Below are 26,039 nucleotides of genomic sequence, written 5' to 3'. Positions count from 1 at the left end.
GCTGCAAACCTCGGAGGGACCAGGGACCGTAGCCAGACAGTCCCGCTTCTCCCGTTTGAGTCTGGGTCCCTAGAGACTCGCCCGGATCTGTAGCCCAGAGTCTGAGACTCCCTCCTGATTGAAAACGACAACCGCGCCCTCAGCCACCAGCCCGCTTTGCGCGCACACTGCCGCACCACCGTACCTTTAAATTTTCCACACTGCGCCTCCTCTGAGCCTCGGTTTGCTGTTGTTTTTCCTTCTAGTTGAAGAGTCTCTCCTCAGCCAGCCTTCCTGTGGTTCTGGTTGATGTCCGTTCCGTCTTTTAGTTGTATTTTTGAAGTGGTTGTTTACGGCGGCATAGCCGGTGTTTACCTATGCCGCCATCTTCGATTCTCCCTCTCTCCCTCCCTTTCACTCTCTCTAAAAATCAATGGAAAAATATCCTCGGGTGAAGATTAACAACAACAACAACAAAAAAGATATGGATTTATAATTTCCGTTATAAACCTTGGGTGTCAGGCAAATAGAGAAGTATATGCTGGTTCCATCGCTAGCTGTGCAAACCTCAGCCCTATGTGAGCCTCAGTTTCCTAGTCTGTAAAATGGTATTGATTCTAAGAAAACACCTTGGCGTGCACGATCAGGTTGTCCAATGGAAGGCAGTTGGGTCTGATGCCTGACTAACCCTCCTTACAAGGCTCAGGGATTTGCTCTGGGGACAGAGAAGCAGTTGTTCCTGCATAAAACACTCCTGAGTTGATGTCACATTGGCATGAGGCTGGCGGACAGTGAGAGTAAAATCACGGCGAGAAGGTGGCCAGGAGCTGGCTCTTCTCTGTGGGTCCCGTCTCATTAAACAAGGCTCACTTCTTCCTCTGACATGAGGAAATGATCTCTACTCATGCCCAGGCCAGCGAGTTAGTATATAATGGGAAACATTAGGACCGGAACACTGGAACATAGTATGTCGATAACTGTGTGTTGCAAGAGGTAAGGGAGGGAGGGAGGGAGGGATGGATGGATGGATGGATGGATGGTCTGGGATTCTGGCTTTTTTGCATATTAACTGTGTGGCCTTGGGCAACTTAACTAGCAACTCTGGGGAGCCTCCATTTTTTCCTCCATAAAATGGGGATACGAAAAATAGATGGGCTGCCTACGTGTGAGAATTAAACAGGTTAACACAAGTCAAGCCCTTAGGTCAGAGCCTAGCAGCCGATAAAAACCGAATAATTTCAGCTCCTGCCACGATTTGCCATTTCTCTGCCTCCTGTTCCACACTCGCTGACCCACTGCTCGGCCTCTTTGAAGACCTTTGCATTCTCTCTCCCTCACAGGCCAGCAGGTCCTGGGCTTGGTGGAGAACCAGAGCGACTGGTACCTGGGGAACCTGTGGAAGAATCACCGCCCTTGGCCCGCGCTTGGAAGGGGCTACAATACAGGTAGGTCATGAGGGGCAGGGAGGGGCGGGTTACAAAGGGCAATATGAGGACTCCTGCTCCCTCCTTGGGGAGAGGAGGTGAGCCACAGCACAGGTGAAGCCACCTGGTGGCCTGGGAGCCTTCCAGCCCTCTCTCGGTGCTGCCCCTACAGGCCAAGTAGCGGTGGGACCATGGTGTCTGCGGGCATCTCACCACAAAGCCCCTGACCTTCAGGGCAGACCCTGGGTCTCTATGAGTGTGACCTGTGCGTGCCGTGGCTCTGTTACTATAGACTAGAGATCACTCCGCAGTGACAAGCCCAGCGTCTCAGTTTCTTTACACAACAGAAACCTATCTTCCTCGCTCACATGCCATGTCCACGTTAGGTGGGTGGGACCGGTGCCACCGTCAGCATTCGGGGTTCCCCTGGATGGGGACTAACTGGCACAGGGAGCAGAGTAGCAGGTGACCCATTGGCTCTGAAGGCATCTGGTCCGATGTGACGTGCTTTCTGCTAATATGTCGTTGGCTACAGCATGTCAATGCCCACCTTCACAGGGTGTAACCTGGCCACGTGCCCGGAGGAGGAAAGGCAGAAATGTTAGGTAATTGGTGCTCAGGAATGCCACAGCCATTAAACACCTTGTGTCTGAAATCAAGTCCATTCTTCTCCCCTGTTGCTAGTCCCCAACTTGTGTCTCCTCTTTTCTTTCTATCTGTTAATAGTAGCATTCATGCTCATACATTCTTTGTTCACCTCTGTCTGTTGAATGCTTCCTGTGCACTAGGCCCAGTGCTGCGGGGGCCAGATACAGCCTGAGACCTCATGGAGCATGTAATCCAGGAAGCCAGGGCAGCCCCTCCCCTTAGGCTCAGGTCCTGCCAGTGTCTGTCTTTAAAACACTCTGGATCCTTCTGCCTCCTCCCCTCCGTCCTCTTTGCCGCTGCTTTGGGCCCCTGTTCTCAGAGGATGTAGAACCAGGACCTGTGCCAGGACTAGAACTTGGAGCTCAGGGAGCAGTCGGTGGGGCGGGCCAGCTGGAGCCTGGCCTCTAAAACCAGCTGTCCTGGGTGGGGATCAATGTCCTCGGGGGATGGCGCCACCTGGAGGTGATGGGTGAAACTGTCCTGCAGTTCACTCTGGGAGCCCAGGGTCCAACTCTAGAGAGGTCAAACACAGGATCCCAGAGGCCAAAGGAAAAAGGAGGAGAATCAAGCTTCCAGAGGTGAGAGTTCAGAGATGGGGTCAGAGTCGGGGTCAAAGCGGGACTAGGGCGAGGAAAGAAAGGTCCAGCGTCCATGTCCTGAGCAGCAGAGGTGGCAGGTAGGGAGCCCTGTTTGAAGGCCATCCTTCCACATGGGACGTCCCTTTGCTGACATTTACCACAGTAACCACGCACACACGCCCCCTGTCTCATTTTCCCCTAACACCTACCAGGCGTTAGTTATAGCCTGAAGAGGTTACAAGTGAAGAATTTTCACCACCTGCCCCTTCATCTACCTCCTGGAGGCCCCCCTGGCTGTGCCGGGCATTAACCCTTGAGTTGTAGGATGGTGGGGAATTCTGGGGAGTCCCTGAGAGGAGCGGAGTTGGGAGTGGACCCACGGGGCTCAGAGTAGCGGCTCTCTGTAGCCCGTGTGGGAGTATTGCAGTACTTTGTTAATGGTGAGGGCAGGGCCCTGCACACCAGCTGGGCCCTGGCCAGGCACGGTGCCAGGTGCTTCGTAGGTGTTAATCTCATTTGATCCGCACACTAACCCCAGGAGGCAGGTGCTATTCTTATCTCTATTTTATAAGCTGCAAACTGAAGCTTAGACAGTTGACGGATAAGTAAGGGGCCTGCAGTGTTAATGACGAGCTAAAACTTCCCAGCGTGAACTTGCGTGAGTTGTGTGGTTTCGGGATCAAGGATCCTTTTAGAAAATGCAGAATCCTCCACTCTGCCCTTAAAGGGTCTCGCCGGGGCTTGACAAGGAACCTGCCCTGGAAGAAGCATCCAGGAAGTTTCCGGAGCAGAAGGTCCAGGAGTCTGCTCTGTCTTGCCTTCCAGTAAGTCCTCCCAGGGCCTCTCTGCTCGGTGCACGAAGCCGGACCTTTTAGGAACCACAGTGGGCAAGTTGCCAAACTCCCATTTCTCTTTTTGAGGGTGAGGCTCTGACCTGGACGTTATCAAACTGTCAGAGGTCCGAGCCTCCTCCTGGACACTTGTGCCCCTTTTCTGAATCAGAGCGCCTGTTCATAACATCAGCTTTCAGGCCCTCACCCAGAGAGAGTGGATCTGAATCTGTAGCGATGAGGCCAGGCAGCTGTTATGTTAAACACACCCCCTCCCTGGCTCCGATGCATGCGAACGTTTGAGAACCTCGTGCAGGCTTTTATTGCCGTTTGCACATCAAGCTCAAATTGGACTGGAGTTCAACTGAAAAGCCCCATGAATGACGATTCGGCCAAAGGGTCCCCATTCTGGACGTCGGTAGGAGATTTATTGCGCCTGAAGCACAGGCATTATATTTATCTCTGGTGAGTTGTCTCTGATTTAGGCCAATCTTTGCATCATTTTATTTGACCCCATTTTAGTTCTCTGCTCAGGGTCATGCACAAAAATAACGAAAATGCCTTGTTTATCCCATGGCCATGTCCCATTTTTTATAACATGCTTTGAACGCCTCTTTTACAGTCCTGGGATAAAATACATAGATTACCTATATGATTACAGTGTCTACATATATAATTTTCCAAAAATCAATCTAGCACCCTGACTGTAATATAAAGAAGAAATGAAAGGAAATTAATCTATATATAGAAAAATCTAATATGCAAAGTGTCCCCTCGAGAGTTCAACCAGGAGACTGGGAGCTCGATCACTTGCTATGATGTGCGTTGACCACCAGGGGGCGGCACGGAACCAAGGAAGGCCCCGGCTGGCAGCCGGAAGGCTCCGATCAACCCGAATCGCTGGCCAGGAATAAGGACCCTACCCGTGCACTAATTTCATGCACCGGGCCTCTAGTTTACTATAAAATAATATTGACTTCAGTGTGTAATTGCTCAGGCTTGGCAACTGTAGGAGACCTAGTGAGGTGGTCAGAGGCTACCATGCTGGTGTTCGGGACAGACGACATTAAATATTTTTTTACAACAATCCATATCCATATTCTTTCATAAAAAGATAAATATTCAAGAAATGCAGTGATGTGCAGGAGCCATGGTTTGTGAGAGCCCATTTTTAAATTCTCAGGAAATGTGAGATCTGATTATTAAGCATAGCGACTATTAAAAGTCAAATTATATAAACTTACCAGTAAATGATTTTTTAAAAAAAGGTAATAAATACTCAACACTCATTACTTCCTAGTCGTATTCCTATTATCTGTGCTTTTAAGGTTATTACATCTGCTGTATCTGTATGGTGGGAATACTGTGGAATGATGAGCTACTGCACATCTCTCCCAGCTCCGTTCAGTGACATTGCATTAGTAGCTTGAAATTTGCCATGGTGGGAGTATTTACACCATGGAAATTGGCAGACACTACAAATCAGGGCTTTTCTTTCTTTCTTTTCAGAAATCTAATTGTTAAACTTTTACTAGCATACCACTGAAATATAGTAATATATGAGATTGCCTCCCCCCCCCACCCCATCACTTTCCCCTAACTTAAATACTGTAGCAGTTTGCAGTATATTCTTGACTTTCTTCTTTTCACATATGTAATTATCTATTTCTCTATATATATGCATCTCCTTTTTCATTGTCACATGTGCTTTTTACTTCAAAACAAAATGTTGGGTATCTCTCTACATTGGTACATAAAGTTGTATTTTCTTCTTTCTTTTTAAGGACTGTGCATAGTTTTTCCATTTGCTGAATGTACCATAATTCCTTTTATTTCCTATTAATCGGTGTTTTAGTTTCTAGGTTTTCCCCCTACCTATTATAAACCACACCACACATAAACATCCTTTATATTCATATTTGTTGGCTTATGCAAGTATTTATACACAATGGAGCCTAAGAAGTGGTATTGGTCTAACAAATATTATAGATATTAAAATTTTTCATAGGCTAGAAAATAGCAAATGTGTCATGGATCAGGTAGGTAAATTTTTTAAGCAATATTTATTTATTAAATACTAATTACATTTAATTAATTACATTTTGATTAAAAATTAATGTTTATTTAAAATAACTAATATTTTAAAAAGTAAACCACTTCAAAACTAAACGGGGTTGTGTGGATATGTGTGTGTGTGTTATGTGTTTGCTTTCTGTACTGGAAATAGTCTAAATTGCAAAGGACAGCCTCCAGAACCGTGAGAAAATGATTTCTGTTGCTTGCACTCACCCAGTCTGTGTCCTTTTATTACTGAACCACCTAACGCAGAAACCTCACTCAGCTTCTGTTGATGCAGGCAGATGCTCTCTGACTAAAAGGGCCAGCCAGGCCTCGGAAGCCATGAAGCCCGGGCCAGGGCCCGGGGGAAGCAGAGCCCTTTCCTTGCGATGGATGGGCCACTCTCCGTGGCTCTCGCACTTCAGCACGGGGACTAAACGACTTGCATGGCTACCGTGGGCACAAGGGAAAGCCATTTCCTGAAAATGTCGCTGCCCCCCCTCTGCTGACCCATGCAAGGTCAGGGATTCTGTCCACTCTGGCCTTAGCATAGCAAGAGCTAAGGAGCTAAGGAGCGTGACCCAGCCATCCCGATACCTGTGCGGCTGGTTCCGTCTGCAGTGAAAGGGAAAGAAGCGGGGAGATGATCCTAAATCTTCCTGCCAACAAGAACATAATCTGGCCTTCATCCAGTGCACGGATGCCTTGAAGACTCGCGTACGATGGGAAGAGGCATCTGGCTTCGGGAGGTCTCTCAAGGTCACGGTGCCCATCTCTGAGGTGTGACTTGTGCATTCATGTGCATTAGCTCACGTAATCCCCACTTTACAGAGGAGCCCATGGAGGTGCAGAGGAGCCCATGGAGGTGCAGAGAGGCTAATTGGTGTCAGGAGTTAGCAGAGCCAGTAAATGACAGAGCCTAGTCCCTTCTTGGGGCCTCAGTGCTTGAGGTTGGGAGCAACGCTGCTGAGACCTGCCGAGGGGGATCTGTCCAGCCTTCTCCCCTCCCCCCCCGCCCCCCACACACAGGAATAGATAGCTGTGCACCATCTTATAACCTGGTGCCATCCATGTATTGTGTTCACATCACCAGCTCACATTCGCTGGGCATTTATTCTATGCCAAACCCTTTGCTAAGTACTTTTCATGCTTTTATCTCTAAGTGCCACTTACAATTTATTTATTTTTTCAAGTACGGTGGGCACTCAGTATTATTTTATTATATTAGTTTAGGTATACAGAATAGTGGTTAGACATTTATATAATTTACCAAGTGATCCCGCTGATAAGTCTGGTACCCACCTGGCACCATACCCTAAAACAAATACCATATGATTTCATGTGTATATGGAATTTAAAGAACAAATAAGTGAGCAAACAAAACAGAAACAGACCCATAGATACAGAGAACAAACTGAGGGTTGACAGATTTGGGGGGGGTGGATGATGAGATTGAGGCGCAGAGGGTGGCAGAGAAGGGCAGACAGAGGACCTGGGCACATCAGAGGCATTCCCGAAGCATTAGTCTCCGTACATGGGGGGCGGGGATGCAGGGTGAAAGCAGCGTGGAAGGCTGAGCTCTGCGTACCTCAGTGGATGTTGATGCAATGCATGCGTTTCCTTGGAGCGTGTGAACGAGTGAAAGATGAAAAGATGCGTACTGTGCCCTGACTGGCGTGGCTCAGTGGTTAGAGTACCGGCCTGTGTACCAAAGTCCCCGGTTGCCTTTCCGGTCAAAGGTACATACCTTGATTTTTCAATCCCAGGCCCCAGTCGCAGCGTGTACAGCAGGCACCCAATCAATGTGTCTCTCTCATGTGTATGTTTCTCTTTCTCTCCTCTCTCTCTTCCCCCCTCTCTCTCCCCTCTCTTTTTCTCCCCCCCCCCCCCCCCCCCCCCCACTTTCTACTCTCTCTGAAAAAAATCAATGGAAAACATCCTCAGGTGAGGATTAAAAAAAGGTGCCCTTCCGTGTGGGCTCTCTCTGTTTAAGTGGAAATTGGGAGAAGCTCCTTCCCTTTCTGCGGTCCATTAGCTCAGCGCTCGGTCAGGCTCCAGCGCGCGTTCAACTGGTCCAAATTGCTCGGCCAGCCAAGCCACCTCGCCCTTCTTGGTAAGCAAATGAGACATCATCTCGCGCAGTGAAACATCCAGCCAGACAGGGAGGGAGAGGCAGGCTTGTTATTCATAAAACATTAAACGCTCCGCGCCAGCGAGCTGGTCAGCAGACCTGACTTCCATCGGGGGGAGGAGTTACTTCTCAGCACCTGATAGAAAGCCCTCTGGGCTCCAGGCCCCCAGGCAGGCTGGGCCGTCCTCTATGCTTGCACAGACAGCTGGCTTTTCCATGCATTGTGATCACTCCGTCTTGCTCAGTGGTGATTTAAGACCAAAGTCTTGGATTCTTTGTATTTTTCCCCTGAACAACTGCAGAAAACGCCTTGTTCTTACTGGAAGAGACAGCGGGAGAGTCGCTAATAACTAAGCACATTGACTGCAGTGGCCGGGGCGTGGCCGGACGTCCTTGTTGGGTGTCTGTGATCTCCTGCTTTCTGATGGACTGACTGCCTGGGAAAGGCTGTCTTGTCTCCAAGCCGGTCCTGGGAGACATTCATCTCCTGGTGGGGTTTCTGGGAGCTGAGGAGGAGAGCAAACCCCCGAGCCTTGCTCCTGCCTTAGGTTTGTCTCGTCACCTGCTGTCTAAAGGGAGCAAAATCCCTCACCTTCCAGGATTTAATGATGATCTGAGAATGTGTCCAAATCTGTCAAATGGCAATAGTGAGTTTGGCCCCAGACAACAGCCTGGGGTGCTTGGGCGTCAGGTTGCTCTTGTGTGTTTCTTTGAGACGAAGCAAGCGGACTTGGGGGCTCGGTGCCGTCAGCTCCTTGAGGACCGCCATGTGGAGGTACCGCAACTTGATGGCTCGGACAGGAATTTATTCTTTCCCAGTTCTGGAGGCTGGAAGTCCACAGTCCAGGTGTTGCCAGACGATGCTCCCTCTGACGTCTCTGAGCCCTGATCCTGCCTGGCCTCTCCCAGCTGCTGGTGGCCCCAGGTGGCCCCTCACTGTAGTCGCATCAGCCTCCAGCGACACAAGGCCTTCCTCCCTCTGAGTCTGTTTCTGTCTCTTCTCCTCTTCTTACGAGGGCCCCACCCTCCTGTAGTATAGCTAATCCTCACGTGATCGCATCTGCAAGAACTCTATTTCCAAATAAGGTCCCATTCACAGGTACTGGGAGCAGGATTCGAACGGATCTTTTTTGTGGTACCCAGTTCAGCCCACACCTGCACCGTTCCTCAATTCGTGATTTGCAAAGCATCTCTGGTTAAGGGGAACTGTTTGTAGAATCTTCTCAGGGCCACACAGTTGGCTGGGAATTATCCCCCTCGTTTGGTAAATGAGCCTAGAAAGAGGAAGAAAAGCCGGGGTGAGTTTAAACATATTGATCAGAGAGAAGTGGGAAGTTGGAGGAGGAAGACAAATAAAGCCAGGGGAAGGTGGGGATCTCAGAACCTGAGTTTTGCTCTCTTTTGTTATGTTCTTTTGCGCCACCCACTTAGCCTTTCTGAGCCTCAGTGTCCTCGGGGTGGGGTATGAATTCACTAAACTCTGAGGTTTCTTCCTGCTTAATATTCTTTGATCCCATAAAAAACTAGCCAAGTGGGCATCGAGCACCCTGCACCCAGAAAGTCCAGCAGCATTGAGCAGTGGTCTTCTGCCCCATAAACACATAAAGAACTCCCACCAACCGGCAAGAGAAACCAGCAGAAAAATGAGCAAAAGACGTGGACAGACCCTTCCTAAAAGAGGGCAGCTAACATCTGCAGGGGTGCTGAGCTCCATTCATCATTAAAGATGCAAATGCTAATCCATAATGTGATACCACTGCATACCTACCAGAAGGTCTAAAATGCAAAAAGGTAGGCAATGCCGGGTACTCGTGGAAGCGTGGGCTAATTGGAACTCACATAATACCAGTGGGGGGTGTATGTAGGAAGAACCACTCTACACTGGCTGCTGCAGCTGGACGTGTGTACTCCCTGTGGCCCAGACATCCACGCCTAGGTGTGCGCCCAACAGAGGGGCCTACAGATGACACCAGAAGCCATGATCCAGTGTGGTTATAACCAGCTGTCCATCAGCAATGTCATGGGTAACGAGGGTAAGATACAGTCATGTTATAGGTTATTACTATCCAACATCAAGTGAAAAAGTTTACATCTCCATGCAATCATGTGAATGGATTTCCCAGACATGGTGTTGAGCCTAAAGGCCATTTGATTTATGAAAAATGTAGAAACTGATGAAACTGTGGTGTAAGAGTTCGGGATAATAGCAGGTTAGTGGGTGCAGGTGTGACTCTGAGGGGACCTAAATTAAAAGTCTGCCTACAGAAGCACAAAAACAAAAGTGCTCTGCAGACCTTGGTTAAAAAGTGTTTGCCAAACCCTTTACGTGCTCAGCCCTGTCACAGCCTTGGCCAAGTACATCCTGTGCAGTGAAAGAAGAGGAAGGGCCAAGTTTTGTTCTCTTAAAGGACCGCTCCGCACGACATGAGATCTGACCCCCACCCTCCTTTTGAACCAACCCTGCCTTCCCAGAGCACTCCCAGACTCCTGAGAGCAGGAACCACTGTGCTTTCCATCTCTGCATGTCTGGTGCCTGGCACCTAGCAGTCCCATGATAGGTATTGAATGAATGAGTGAGTGAGTGAATGACCACCAGCTTTTTATAAGGTTTGAGCAGCCCTTTGTACTCCATCCATCCTCACTTTCAACAATCCCAGGATTGTCTGGAAAGGCTTCAGATGGAAGGATTTCTGGTGGCTCTCTCTGCTAAAGAGCTTTGAGAAGGGGAAAAAAAAAATTAAAAAGCAAAAAAGTAGAGCGTTTCATTTATGTGATCAAAAGTGATTCCCAAATGAAATCAGCAGGGGATTTTTAAATTAAGTGGTTTTTAATAAACTCGCCTTCTATTGGGTCATGCATAAGAAGAGAACTGTCAAACTTCAAAGCAGAAGGAAGTCGCAATCATGAGGGTCATTCGCATAAACATGTGTGGGATGAGAGCTCGCGTGTCCCCTAGGGCCTCCTGGACAGCAGCCCGCTCAGTGCCCACCTAAGGTTGCTCCAGTTCACATCGGCAAAGCCACAGGAGGCACTCAAGGACTAATAAACAGTTCTTCATTTTCATGGATCAGCCCTTGCAGTTCCGGGGGAGAACTGAGAGGAAATGCAGACAACGCCAGGGAGGACCCAAAATGAAGGGAGAGGCAATATCCGACCAGATTCCTGGAGGACAGAGGGCTCGTGCACACTGATACAGACAACACTGTAACTCTGTTGAACCGCCGTCTCCTAAACTTCGTTAACTTCGTTAACCCTGCTCCCCACAAGGCCTCTCAGCATCCTGCAGCATGCCCTGTACCACACGTGAGGGGCGCCAAGGTGAGGGATAAAAGGGTTCATCGGAAACCAGCGCTGAACCAATTCGAACGAGGCTCATAGCCACTTTGGACCTCAGCTTCTTCTGAATTGAGGAAGCGCGGGGTCTGAATGGACCGAGGCCATTCTAGCCAAGCTGCTTGGGAAGGAAGAAAGGGAGGGAGGGAGGGAGGGAGAACGGGAGAACCTCCCCTGAAACAGGCTTTCATAATGGAAGCTTCAGGTGTTCCCTTGGCTGAAAGCTTTAAGGGGTCCTTGTTGCTGGCACGAGGCGGTAGGACACATGCTGAGAAATTAGTTGCCGGGCTCAAGGGCAGACAGAAGAGGCGCTCTGCCTGCAGGAGGGAATGTTGGCAAAGTTACTATGAAGCAGTGGCTGACTTAAGTCTTTTTTGGCTCTGGCCGGTCACCCGGGCTCACCTCTACCAGCTCGCGCCCCCCCCTCCCCCCCCCCCCCCCCCCCCCCCCGACTATGGGTGCAGCTTCCACCTCACACAGGACTGCCCCGCCCTTTCTGGCCTTCTATGCTGTTCTCCCCGCCAGGTTTTTGCAAGGCCATCTGGTTATGGCCTGTGGTCTTCTGAAGTCCTTTAAACCTTTACTTTTTGTTCTCTGGGAGCTACCTGACTTGCTTGGGCTCTAAGCTGCTGATTCAACTAGGTTTTGCCATATTTAATAATGAGCTTGTTCACTGACACACTCACACACACACACACACACCAGGAGGCAACATGCATGGTTGAAAGAGCACAGGTCAAAGAGCGAGACCGCTTTGGCCACTCAGGAGCCATGCGTGAGCCTTAGTTTCTTCATCTGTAAAAGGGGGATAATTCTACCTGCCTTGCAGGTGTGTGGTAAGAATCTGAGGCCATCTAAGTAAAGCACCTTATCTCTAGTGCACAGCAGTTGCCTGATAAATGGTAGGTATCGTCAGCATTGTCATCATTCCTGGTCCTTTCTCCCTTTTATAGTTGCCCTGGTAAGAATCAATATTTGGCTCATCCATAAAGCATGATTTCTCTCTCCTCGCTTCCTTCCCCTGCCATCCTGGCCCCCGCGCTCTCCCTACATATTCATTCAGGGAAGAAGAAACGTGGCCCTCTGGTCCACAGATGAAGCACGCTACCCTGGACCAGATGTTCGCCGGGGAAGCCTCTGATTTTTAATTTATTTATTCATTTATTTATTTAGTGTTGGTCTGTCACGCTCCCACCACAACAGCTGAAGGTGACGCCCTCCCGGCTGCACGCTTCCCAGCCAGCTCCACTGGGAGCCGCTGTCAAATTTCAGGTGCGCTGCCTCCCTGCAGAGCGCTGGCCTCCAGGGCGAAGGGCGCGCTCCACGCTCCCGGGCCCCGCCGGCCAGTAGGGAAATGGATGGATCACGCTGGAGCAAATGCCAGGCAAAGGCCAAAGTCAAGCTTTTTGGCACCATCGTCGCCCTGGCAGCGGGCATGAGCAGCATCAGAGTCTGCCTCGGGGGCATGCACTCCAAAGCCAAATCGGTGTTGTTTCAGCTTGAAAGGGCCCAGTTTCAGAAGGAGCCGCTTTCATCATGTTAAGCAGCGTGCACTTAGAAAGCGTGCTCCCATGTCGCAGGCACATCATTGGTATTAATTCTACCGGGAATTGTGCTAGTGGAGCGAGGGATAATTAGACACCTTAATGAGGAAATGTATGGTTTCGGTGACTGTTATTTATAAGCTTTTATGTACCACTTCATATCTTCAAAAGCCTTGATGATCGTAATTAGGGTACCTGCTCGGCAGCGTAGGAGGGAGGTCAGTAAATAGAGTTGTGCTTCTCTTGGAAATGTTGTGTTGCGTTCTTGTACAATCTGGGTGCAACCTCTTAACCTTTGATGAAACAGGCAGATTCTGGTATAAGCCCGTATATATCCGTGTGATTATATTTAACAGCCTAACCAGATGCCTCTACTGCTTAGGAACATAATTTGTGCATATAAGTTTCCTTGTGGTGGATTTTTCTCCCTTGATGATTTTTTTTCTTCCTGTGGACCAGATGGCCACGTGCGTAACCCCGCGGGATGTCACAGTCACACCGGTTGTGACACCCCACCCTGATGAGTGACAGAAAACTGAGCAGGACTGTGGGCCTGGCAACTTTTCCGACTGTTTAAGTGTCCAGTGCTTTCCACACACAGGATTTTTAAGGTTTTTAAAAAGATGGGTGGCCCGGTAGGTGTGATTCAGTGGTTGACCATCGATCTATGAACCAGGAGGATACAGTTCAGTTCCCAGTCAGGGCACATGCCTGGGTTGTGGGCTTGATCCCCAGTGTGGGGTGTGCAGGAGGCAGCTGATCAATGATTCCCTTTCATCATTGATGTTTCTATCTCTTTCCTCTCCCTTCCTCTCTGAAATCAATAATAATAATAATATATATATATTATATATAATACATACATTATATATATACACATACATAAAGATGAGTGAATTCATAATAGTAAATCAATTTCTAGGTATGCACATTGATTGTCAATTAATATTTCTCAATTTTGCAGTGTTGAGTACTGTTCCTATTGGTCCAGATACTTTTTTTTAGTATCATGGGATTTTTACTTCCAAGCGGGAAGCAGCATATACCAGCTGTTTTGAACTTACAGTTTTTTCATCCTCGTAATCATGTTAACATTAAGTTGTGATTGCCCCGTATTGCAGATAAGGCACTGGGGCCCAGGACTTTATTCAAGAGACAGGCCGGTATGTGCCGACACTAGGACGCACACCGAGGCCTTTGCGTCCACGTGCACTGAGGTTCTCATGTTCCCGATGGCGCCCTCTGCTGTGGTGGCTGCGAACACCCGTTTCCAGATTCCACACCACCGCCTCCGCCAGGATCTTTATTGTAAGAATAACCTGTGGTTAATTATAAATTCATGGGCAAAGACAAAGATCTTCACCCGTGCTAGACAATTCCTTGCAGCCTCTTCTTTTTGGAAGGAGAGGGAGAACGGGTTTATTAATCCCTCATAAGTTCTACTCTTCAAATGTGGTGGACAGGCTGCTACCTGCTGGGCATTCACAGCCCCGGAGGACAAGCCTGTCTGGCTTGACCTTCGCATAGGTCATCCTCTGCTTCTTTTACGTTTCAGTGGAGACAGCGTTTATCTCAGGAGCCTCTCCCTAATGCTTCCCCCACACTCGAGTCACAGTCAGCCGTTCTTCCTGTACCGGACCCTGTGGTTCCGACCACATCTCGCATCTGTCACTGTGTTTTGCATTTTCTGGGTTACTCATCTCCTTTCCCTAGCAGGGCTTACTCCCCAGGAACAATAAGCCCTACTAGGGAAAGGAGATGAGTAACCCAACAAGGAAAATAAAGAGCCTGCATAAAGTTGTCTGGCATGGCTGAACACATGTGTCTTTGCCCACGAATTTACAATTAACCACAGCTTATTTGTACAATAAAGACCTTCGTGTCTGATGCTGACGCAGTGGAGTGAATTCTGCTTTACACACTGTGAAGTCACCAGTTAACAGTGAATAGAACCCCAGGGGGAGCTCAAAACCTACCTCTACAAGGAATCCTAGAAGAAAGAACTTCTGAGTGAGGACATGTGACTAAAGGCCGCATAGAGTCCCCAGTGGTTTGCTCGCCGGGTCAAGGGCAGCTCCTATGTGGCCTGGTGGTGGGTCCTGGGAGCCCTGATTCCCAGGAGCTTCTGCTGGCCACGTACCCATTTGGCATCGGTGTTTAGCCTGAAGCAGTCTTTCAGAGCATCAGCACCCGAAGGAAATGCCTCCCATAGACCCCGCCGGCAGGGAGTGCATAGTCTTCGTTAGTCCCCATGTTCCAGGATGAAGGCCCTTCTGCAGACAGGGCAGTGAGAAGCACTTGCCAAGCGCTGGCCAGCACTTGCCACTGGAAAGGTCACCCCCTCCTTAGCACCTCAGTTCCCACATCTACCCAAAGGCCATGAGGATGGCTAGCTTGCCTCCTCCCTGGGGATGCTGTAAGTCCGAAGAGATGAGGAAGCCGAGAGTGAATTGCATGAGCTTTGCGACATGCTTGCTCGTGAATTTTGGTGTTTGTTTGTATTCTAATTCTTGGATGGACCTGGGAGTGGACGGTGGTCCATTTACTAAACATCCTGGGGAAGCGGGAGCCAAGCTGAGCGTTAGCTTGTCAAATGTGCAGAGAGGTGGCTGAGTGGCAGCGAGCCATGGTGCCAGTTCTGCTGGGAGGAATGGTGGGGGGCGGGGGGGTGTTAAATGGTGGCAAGACTCCCATGGGCCTGGCAGGCAGTCCAAGATCTGTGGCTTGTTCTTCAGAGCACCTGAGCTGCTGGAAGCCTTAGCTTGTGAAGGGACCCGATAAAGCAGCATTTAGGTTGGCTTTTCTAGAACAAATTCAGCCATGGTCACTCCCTTACAATCCTTCACTGGGTCCTAGTTATCCTTGGCAGGATTTTCCAGCTCATGTGGCACACGTGGGTGACGGATGTGCCGAAGGAGTGATCCCCTCAGCCCGGGGGCACCTGGATGGGACTAAAGGCAGCCGGGTCAGCCCTTTCAGCCACAAGCAGCTTCCTCCATCTCCCCCAGCGAGTTATAAGAATATCATTTTCTGTTTAGGAAATGATATGCAAATGGCTGGAAAACACCTCTTTGGCATAGATACAAGGACCTTGCCCATTCACTCCCTACTGCTTGCTCAGTCTCACACCATGGCATCGGCCCTAAAGCACTCTGTTTAAACGGTGCAGCCGTCACACACTGGAGGTCTGGGCCTGGAGGTCTGGGATAGCCCAGTGTCGCCAGGCTGCCTGTGGCCATGTTTCCCATATCCCCACCTTGTCTGCCCGACTAAACGCCAGCCCAGCTTGGCCTAGGCCCCCTCCCCTGCGTTTCCTTCATAAGCGCTGCACATTCTCGTTGTTCACAGCCGCCACATGGAATCAGAGCGATTTGCTTGTCTTCCACAAAAGGGCCGGGCAAAGACTGAATGGCATACACCCAGGAAATATATGCTAAATGAATAATTTTGTGTGAAACCCATGAGATTAGGAAAAGTTAGGAAGAAACGCAAGTACCAGTCGATTTCCGTGAGTGTGCACACAATAGGTGCTCAGTAAATCACTGTTGGATGAACAAGTAAAAGGGGAGATGAGAAAGCCTTTTTAAAGGTAGAATCTCTGAGACTCGGGGATGTCTGGAAAGCAGAGGAGAGGGGCGATGGAGTCAGTCCAGATGTTTGAAGACAAGTAGCACCGTCAGCACAGCAATCCTCACACGGCTTTCGAGGCGGTCCCCCAGCTAAGCTCTCAGACGTGTTCCCAGCAAAACATGTGTGCAGTGCATTGGGATTAGGATGTTTATTGCAACATTGTGTGTAACAGCAGAAACATAGGAAATGGCCAAATGGCCTTCGGTAGGGGAATGCATACATAAATTTGGTATATTTATACAGTAAATAAAGTGAGTACAATGTATGAACTATGTATTTGAACTCTTAATGTGGTTAAATCTTAAAGACAGCATTGGGTGAATAGAAAATATTCAGTATAAAACACTCTAAAAACACCATATGGTGTTAATTAATATATGCATAGGGAATAAAATATAAAAACATGCTTGGCAGTGAAACCCAACCCTCTCATGATGCTGCGGGGAGGGAGTGCTCGAATGAGATGGAGGAGCTCTTGTTCTGACTGTAATGCTCTATTATTAACAGCCAATGTGGCGATATATTAGCATTCATTAAACTGTGGTCGTGGGTATTTATTATAGTCGTTTCTGTACTTCTCTGATGGTTTGCAATAGTTCGTGCTTTTAAAAATTAAATTGAAACCGCCCAAAAGGAAAGGCTGGTTAACTGGGAGACTGATCCGAATTTCTGTATTTAGCCTTCTGTCCCAGACACCCCCTCCCCCGCTTCTCAATGAGCCTGGCAAACACAGTGGAATCACATCTGCCACTTAGGACTCGCCAAGTCTTCACGCCATTTAAAAGCATTGATTCTCAGCTCAGGCTGCAGAGACGGATGGATCTGGAACGTGCATTAAAATCTTTCACCATTGCGTGTAGCTTCTGCCCCACATTTTCTTCTATATATTGGAGCCTCTATCCAACCTCATTAGAATTCGTTCCTGCAATAACATTTCATGAAATTCTCTTTCACAGGTTTGACTGGAATCTGTTTTCCTGAATCCATCACTATATTCTCTTGGTTTGTAACTTTGCAAATGTTTGTTCCTTTTCTCTCCAGCAGAAGCAATCAAATAACACCCTGTGCCGAATTTTACTGAAATTGCTTTTGTGTGGGGGGAATAATTGTAGTGGTGTGCTAGAGCTAGCTCACACCAGCTCACTTGGGCCAATTGGGCACATTTCTTCCCCACTGGTGTTTCATGACATCACATTGGTAGCTTGAAATCAGCCATGATGGGAGTATTTACACCATGGGAATAGGCAAAAGCCACAAATCGGGTTTTGGGTTTTTTTTTAAAATCTGGAAGGCTGGTAATTAAACATTTACGAGCTTCCCACTGTGGCGGGGTGGGGGCGGGGGCAGGGCAGTGAAAGTTTTCTGAGTTCTGCAGGGTGAGTAACAGTTTCTTACTTTTACGCGTGTAGAAACCAATAGTCAGAAAAGGAAAAAGTCTTTGGCCTGGGTCCCATGGCCCCAGAGAGGCATTGTTGGGGCTCTGGTCTGTGTGGTGTAGGCGAAGAAGCCCTGGTTTGGAGTCAGGCAGATCTGAGTTTGGATCTGGTATAGTCTTGTACTGTCGTTCAAGTGCCTGTCTCAGCCCCTCAGTTTCCCCAACTATCGCATAAGGATGACAAGATCTAGCTTGTAGTGATCTTGTGAGCGTTAAGTGAAATAATATCTTTAAAAAAACGCTAATAAAGCACAAAGAAGATAAACACTAGGTGTAATTTGCACTTCTGACTTCTAAGTTCAGGCTTCTGCATATATCCCATTCTTTCCGTGACTGTGTGTGTATGTCTATCTGCGTGTGTAATTTATTTTTAAATTTCAACTCTGACCAAATTACCTTTTACTAAATGGTGAATATACTTTTTCTCCAAATATGTGCCCCTGGAATGAGTAAAAAGTCTCAGTGTTGACATTTATGTGTGATATGGAGAATTAGTTTCTTTCCAGCAGTCTTAGAAATGTATATACTGGGTCTCCATGAAGATCATTTCTCAGCTGCCTGGCATTTTCCCCCTGACCCTTCTGCTGAGCTAAGCATCCCGAGGAGGACTGACTTGGGAGCCCATGGGTGCTACAATTCCATCCACCAAACTAACCGCAGTGCCTCCTGGGAAACTCGCGGCTCTGAGTGCTGTGCTGCATTCTCGTTGCAGGCTCTCACTGACCTGGTGGTAGGACGGCCGCTTCTGAGCCACTCAGCTAGGCCAAAACGTATTTTCTTTTTAGACTTTACTTTAAAGTTAATTAATTCCTTTTTTGCCTGAGTAATACATTTAGTTGTTTTAACATTTAAAAAATACAAAAGGGTATATAATGGCAATTTCCTGGCTACACTATCACCCATTTACCCCAGTCACTCCCCACAAAAATTAACAGCAGCAACAGTAAAAAACAGGAAGGTGGGGAGGAGGAGGAAGCCACCTCCGATGATCAGTTTCTTATGGAACCAAAGGCTTTGGGAGCTCGTCTTAAAGACCCAGCGCCACCACGCCCTTCACCGTAGTTCACATATGTGGGGATCGAGGCGGGCTTAAGAAGACCAATGAAATCGGGAACACTCATAGGCCCCGTCTCTAAACATAAACCAAATTGCTAAGGCTTATCCAGAATAAAGTCACAGAGGAGCTGCTCTTTGTCTGTAAAGATAAATGGCACGTATTGTCCAAACACCATCCATCAGCTGAAGCGAGGTAGGTTATCATAGCTCTGGGGGGAAACATGGCAGAAACCTAGTATTTATAGGAAGTATATGACGATTGCTGGGCTCTTTTAAAATTATTGTGGTGAACTATGGATAGCATCAATAGGCCATTTCACCATATTTAAAAGCATATAGTTCAGCAGCATTAAGTGTATTCACATTGTTAAGTGCACCCACCTCCAGGAAGGGCTAGGCCAGTGGTCGGCAAACTCATTAGTCAACAGAGCCAAATATCAACAGTATAACAATTGAAATTTCTTTTGAGAGCCAAATTTTTATAGGTAGGTACATTGTTATTAACTTAATTAGGGTACTCCTAAGGCTTAGGAAGAGCCACACTCAAGGGGCCAGAGAGCCACATGTGGTTCGCAAGCCGCAGTTTGCCAGCCACGGGGCTAGGCCTTTGCCTGTCTCAGTGCTCGCAGCAGCCTGAGGCCTGTACTGTATTTATGTTCTCCATTCGATGAGATTGCTTCAGGTCTCACTGAGCAACTGGCGGAGCCTGGGATTGAACCCAGGTGTGTTCAGCTCCAACACAGGTGGGCGGGTGTGCCTGGCTGTCAGTCTCACTGCTGTTTTGCTCACCCTCCATCCTATGCTGTTGCCCAGGGGTGATCCTGCTGCTCCTGGACAAGCTGCGGAAGATGAAATGGGAGCAGATGTGGAGGCTGACCGCCGAGAGGGAGCTGATGGGCATGCTGTCCACGTCCTTAGCGGACCAGGTGAGTGGCCTGGTTAGAAGGTACGGTCGCTTCTGAGGACCCTGGTGCTGTTTCTCAAGAAGACTTGGAAGTAGATGGGTCTGCATTCTCTTTCTGCCGACAGTGTGACTGTGTACCCTTGGATAGATCTGCCTTCTCCGGCCCGTCTAGGACGACAGCTCAGCCCGTGGGTTTATTTCCTTTGTTCATGCGTTTGTTCATGCCGCAGACCTGCCCTGCACGCTGGGTATGCCAGGGGCTGTGCTCAGATACAGGATTACAGAGATGAAAGAAGGACGCTGGCCCTGGCCTCGGAGAGCTCAACGTTTATTGAAGCGGACTCATAAGTAAATGATAATTTGGTGTGTGACGGGGAGGTCGCTTCGTGGAGAGCGCCCGGCCTGCCCCCTGAGATTCCAGAGCGCACAGCGCGATTCTGGACAAGGTCCCATCTGCCTTCCTGGCAGCAGAGTCCGACTTGCAGAGCGAAGCCTTTTTGCCTGGATCCAGTGCTATGACCCGATCCCCCAGGGAAATGCATGTAAAGAAAAGGGACACACCGCTTGGCTGGAGAAACCAGCTTTTAATCCAGGCCGTCTGAAAAAGTCCTGCCTCTCCCCCAAACTATGAATATAAGATCATAAAAACCCCATTTCTCATTTTCTCTGGAAGATGCAGGGCCCCGGGCCTTTGATCTGGGCTCTGCCCGGCTCTCACATTTAGATTTCGAGTTTCCCGTGGCGCAAATGGCCGTCTTGAGATGTGAAGACAATTTCTCTGGCTTCCTGTGTTTTATCCTTCCCCATTCATCCACAAAGCAAGCTCACTCTGCGGTTTGTTCTGTGTTCAATTGTCTGAGTCGTTGAATGCTTGCAAAGTTTTCTAATACGGAGGAAAGGAGAAAGTCTGTAAGGTTACTTGACTTTTTTCTTTCTTTTTTTTTTTTTTTTTTTTTTTGGCATGATTATTATGCAGTATTTCCCAAGCAGCCAGAAACCAATTTCCTTTTCAAACATGAGATCCGGTAGAATGAATGAGTTAAAAATTACTCAGGTAGCTGTTTTAAACCTGCGGGGAAATCTGTTCTCCAGCGTCGCATTTTAAGCCAGGTCACCGTACCTTGCGTGTGTCCCCCAGAGCTACCATCGGATGTCCATGGCCAGCGGGGATGGTTTATTCAGCCATTTCCGGCTGCGGGGCCGGCGCTCACCTCCCGGCATCTCCTGTCAGCAGCGAGTTAATAAGTATGGCCTGGCCAGGGAGCTTGGAGAAGAGCCGAGAGAGGTGAAGCGTCTTCAGAAGAAGCCCGGGCTAGAAGGGGAAGTGGGGAGTGGGCACCCAGGAGCCATGGCCTGTGGGGAAGCCCAGGCACATCCATCACCGAGTCCGCCAAGAGCCCCAGCAAGAGCTGCCGCCACCGCAGCTCTCGTTTGTCTCAGCCCCTGAATGCGCAGCGCAACTTGTCATCCTGCAGGTTCCTCTCCGGGGCGGCGGGGGATGGATCACATGGGCCCCTCGATGAGGTGGGAAGAGGGCCGGAAAAGCAACTTCATTTATTAGAGGCCGGCTCAATGGCAGAAACGCTCCCCGCCCGCCCCCACGTGCACTTGCCATATGGTGCGCTCTGAGGCCAGCAGGACCCGTGAGCTGGGGCATCCCCATCTCTGTCCAGGTGTGAGCTGGGGCATCCCCATCTCTGTCCAGGCGTGATTGCATGGTTTCCAGAGAGAGAAGGCGGGAAGTGCCCCACGGTGTGAGCCAGCCCATTTGGAGCGCCCGCCGGTGCCACGGGGCCTGGAGAGCCAGCAGCGTCCGCGGGACCCACCTGACCATGTCACTGTGTCTCTGGCTTTTATCCCCAGGACATTTTCAACGCCGTCATCAAACAGAACCCCTTCCTTGTGTATCAGCTCCCCTGCTTCTGGAACGTGCAGCTGTCGGACCACACCCGCTCCGAGCAGTGCTACCGAGACGTGTCTGATCTGAAGGTAGACTCGGGACATGTGGGCAGGGGGTTTGGAGGGATGGAGTGAGGTGCCCTGCGGTGGCAGAGGGAAGCTGGCTGGGGAGCACCCTTGGGGGGAGTGGTGAATGGCTCTGAGCTTTGTGTGCTTGTGGTGAGAGAGATAAGGCAAGGGGACCAGAAAGAATGTGCCTTTCTCCTTTGTTGTTGGTGGTTTTTTTCTTTCTCTTCTTGTTTGGGCCTTCTGAAAAGCAGAAGGTCTCCTGGCATCAGAACCAGCTTGTGCGGTTATTCTTGCCACCTGCTGCCGGTCGTTTTGGTTCATGTGGGCTCCCGAAATTCAGTCGTGTAATTCAAACAAAAACATTCAGTGAGGGCCTGTTCTGTGCCAGGTGCTGTAGATACGGATACAAATAACATACTTCCTACTTTCAAGTCCTTCATGGCTTAGAGGAGAAGTGAGACATGTAAGGAAATAAATGTAAAAGAATATGACAGGTGCTATGATAGGTATGTGGTGGGGGAGTGGGTGATAGAGGGCGGTGCCCCAACTCCCCTATCGGCCCTACTCTGTGAGTGACAGGGGGGAGCTCCCCAACCCCCCTAATGGGCCCTGTTCTGTGAGTGACAGGGGGCAGCGCCCCAACCCCCTGATCGGCCCTGCTCTGTGAGTGACAGGGGGTGGTGCCGCAACCTCCCCATCGACCCTGCCTTGAGTGTGACGGGGTGGTACCCCAACCCCCCAATCGGCCCTACCCTAAGCGTGACTAGGGGTGGCATCGCAACCTCCCGATCCGCCCTGCTCTGTGCATGACAGGGGGCGGTGCCCCAACTCCCTAATCGGCCCTACTCTGAGCCCGACCAGGGGCTGCACCTAGGGATTGGGCCTGCCCTCTGCCACCCGGGAGCAGGCCTAAGCCAGCAGGTCATTATCTCCCAAGCGGTCCCAGACTGCGAGAGGGCACAGGCTGGGCTGAGAGACCCCCTCCCCCCACCCGAGTACACAAATTTTTGTGCACCGGGCCTCTAGTAATAATGTATAATGTAGGTTTCAAAAGGTTATAGCTAAAATATCACACAATGACATCATGTAATCAAGAGAAAAGTATTATTGGTATTAAAGTATTCTCAGATCATTGTTTTGTAGTGGAGGACAAGATATTAACTTTAGCCCCTAAGCTGGGTATCCATGCTAATATTTCAAAGTTAAGCTCTAAAAGAATCTTTAAAAAGATGCACAACTTATAAAATCATGGTTGGTGGGATGGTGAAAGGCATAGGAAAAACTGAAACAACCAAAATAGCTCAGTCATTTTTTTTAAAATGCAAGAAAAAATGTAGGAAAAGTGGGGGGAAATATAAAGCAGGAAATCAAGTTAATAGAAATAAGTTTAAATATATCAATCAAATAAACTAATTTGGGGAATGAAAAGATAAATTGTCAGATTGAATAGGAAAAAATGTCCAACATATGCTATTTATAGGAGACATACCTAACACATAGCAACCTGGAAAGGTTAACAGTAGAATTATGGGGAAAGATTATCAGGTAAATATTATCCAAAAGAAAACTGGGGTAACTGTCTATATCAGACAAAGCATTGGTAGGTATACACATAGTCACAACTTAAAAATGAAAAGCTTACCAAGAAGATACAAGAATTCTAAACATGTATGAGAGAGAGAGAGAGAGAGAGAGCGCGAGAGAGCGCTCTCAATAGAACTCCAGGAAGAAATGGACAATTCTATCAGAGTAGAATAATTGAACATATTTTTTTAAAATATTGAAAGATCAAACAGACAAAAATCTGATTAAACATTATGGAAGATTTGAATTGCAAATCTTGGTTTATTCAGTAAATAAAGAACCTTGTACCTAACAGAATATTCATCCTTTTCAAGCTCACATTTATTAAAAATTAACTGTACACTAAACCATAACACAAATTGCAGTGCATTTCAGAGAATCATATTATTCATATATATAGTTCTCTGAATACAGTATAATTAAATTAGAAGGCAGTAACAATATTTTTTAATTCATTTGGTTACAATTGAAAACAACACTTCTAAATTACTCATGATTCTAACCAAATCAAAATTGATACTGAAAACTACTTAGAACTGAATGAAAGAAAATATGTCAAAATTAGTGGAATGAAACAAACGTGTAAGAAAATGTGTAGCTTTAAATGTTTATATTCAAAAGAAAGGCTGAAAATTGAGAAGCCAAGTTTACAACTTTATCTAATAAAAAAAACATTAGGATAAATTCAAAGAAAATAAAAGGCAGGACATAAAGAAAATAGGAGAAAATGATGAACAAGTTGTTCAACAAAGTCAAGATTTGGTTCTTGCAAAGGGACCAGTAAAATAAAGCTATGGCAGGACTCGGGGAGAAACAGAGAGAACTCAGCAAGAAATGAACAGGGAGGCAGACATGCAGTTATGTGTTCGTTCCCACGTGTTTTTAAGGCAGCCATTCTTCCAAGTTCTAGGTGTACAGCGAAGGTGAGAGCAAACAGAGCCTCCCATTTGTGGAGCTTCTGAGCCAATAGATAAAGCAGAATTGTAGGAGATAAGAGACGACCATGAACAACATTATGTCAAATTGAAAACTTATGTGAAATGAACAAATTTCTAGAAATGTATACTTTACAAAAACTGACTTAAGGAAAAAATATGAGGTCGATTATCTTCTAGCTATTAAACCTTCTTACAAAGAAAACACATCCTTAGATGGTAAGTAGAGACAAGCTCTACCAATTTTTTTTTTAATCAAAAGATATTATCAATTTTAAGTAAACCCTAGAGAATAAGAAAAGAGGCACACTTTCTAACCCATTCAATGAGGCCAGGATATTCTTGATACCAAACTTAGACAAGGTGGGCATAAGAAATCTGTGGGCCTATTTCATGCATGACTATAGATGTAATATCTTAGGCAAAGTATTAGCAGGCCTTTTCCGCCATGTATGAAATAGATAATACGTCATGGCCAAGTGGGTGTATTTCAGGGAATAGGAGGGTGATCAAGCACTGAAAAACCCACGTGTCATTCACACTGTAGATTAAAGGAGAAACATCTTATAATAATCTAAATAGATGTAGGTAAATTATTTCAAAAAATTAGATATTCCATTCATGACCAAAAATATTTGCATAAATAAGATCTATTAAAAACATAGAGCAAAATTTTGCTGAGCATTTTCTTAGGGATATGCTAATCTATAATAATAAAAGCATAATATGCTAATTAGACCAGACAGCCAAATGACCTTCCGGACGAAGCTGCAGCAGCAGGGACTGAGGCAGAGGCGGTTAGGGGTAATCAGGCAGGCATAGTGGTTAGGGGCAATCAGGAAGGCAGGCAGGCAGAGGTGGTTGGGGTTGATCAGGCAGGCAGGTGAGCAGTTAGGTGCAATCAGGCAAGCAGGCAAATGGTTAGGGGTGATCAGGCAGGCAGGCAGGCCAGTGGTTAGGAGCCAGTGGTCCGGATTGCGAGAGGGATGTCCGACTGCCAGTTTAGGCCCGATCCCACAGGTATGCAGTCAGACATCCCCCAAGGGGTCCGGTTGTGAGAGGGTGCAGGGCCAGGCTGAGGGCCCCCCACTCCGTGCATGAATTTCGGGCACCGGGCCTCTAGTTAATTAATAGAAAGGAATAGGGACCTCAGGACACCACCACACATTTATGAAACTTTGACCTATGAATAGGTGGCATTGCTGACCATTGGAGAAAGGATGTACTTTTCCATAATTGGTGCTGAGACACCTGATTACCTACGTGGAAAAAAATGAAAATGGAACCCTATGTCACACAGGCACCAATTTGATCCCGATGGGTTAGAGACTTAAAAGTGAAAGACCAAATTAAACTCTTAATTTTAAACCATTAGGAAACTAGCCCATGACCTCAGAATAGGGAAGGATGTATTCAACAAGACACCCAAAGCGTATGTCATAAAAAAAAGGATCGATATATTCAACCACATTGAAATTAATAATTTTTATCTAAGTGGCATCAAAAAGAAAAAAGATGTTTTCAAAACATAACTGGCAAAGGGACTAGTAAACAACATACAGGATGGTGCAAAAGTAGGTTTTCCGTTGTTCGTGTGGAAAATAATGCAATAAATAATAAATAATAATATAAGAGGAAACTCCGTTTCATATACTCACAACTGTAACGCTACTTTTGCCCCACCCAGCACACAAAGAACTCTTAATAACTAATAAGAAAGAAATGTGTACTAGCAGGGGGTATATAAAAAGTCATTTCACTGCATTGCAAAGAAAGTGGCCAATAAACAGTTTGAAAGATGAGCAACCTCTTTGTTAATCAGGGAGTGAAAATTAAGACCACAAGTCATTTCCCCTCCACCCCCTTGAAAGAGCAGTGCTCTCGAGTCTCATTGGATCAGCAGGAACTCTCGGTCCTGTTGGCAGGAGTGTAATGGATACAACCAAACCGGAAAAACACTGCAGCTCTATGTTAAGGAATTAAAGTAGTATAGATTTTACAG

At 47.7% G+C, this 26,039-nt stretch overlaps 1 protein-coding gene across 1 annotated transcript in view; it reads left to right on the top strand.

Annotated features, from left to right (window-relative positions):
• The window catches only part of LARGE1 (LARGE xylosyl- and glucuronyltransferase 1), a 428,799-nt gene that overhangs the window by 353,967 nt on the left and 48,793 nt on the right, over positions 1–26,039 (top strand). Inside the window, exons 7-9 of the mRNA XM_070410997.1 lie at positions 1,320–1,424; positions 19,460–19,572; positions 21,414–21,539. Coding sequence (XP_070267098.1) covers positions 1,320–1,424; positions 19,460–19,572; positions 21,414–21,539 — 344 coding nt within the window. The remainder of the gene's footprint in view (positions 1–1,319; positions 1,425–19,459; positions 19,573–21,413; positions 21,540–26,039) is intronic.

The sequence above is a fragment of the Myotis yumanensis genome, unplaced genomic scaffold, assembly GCF_028538775.1.
Source record: "Myotis yumanensis isolate MYYU_CA2020_CCGP unplaced genomic scaffold, mMyoYum1.0.hap1 SCAF_3, whole genome shotgun sequence".
Classification (NCBI taxonomy): Eukaryota; Metazoa; Chordata; class Mammalia; order Chiroptera; family Vespertilionidae; genus Myotis; species Myotis yumanensis.
The sequence above is the reverse complement of the archived record's forward strand: the minus strand, read 5'-3'. Positions and strand labels throughout refer to the sequence as shown.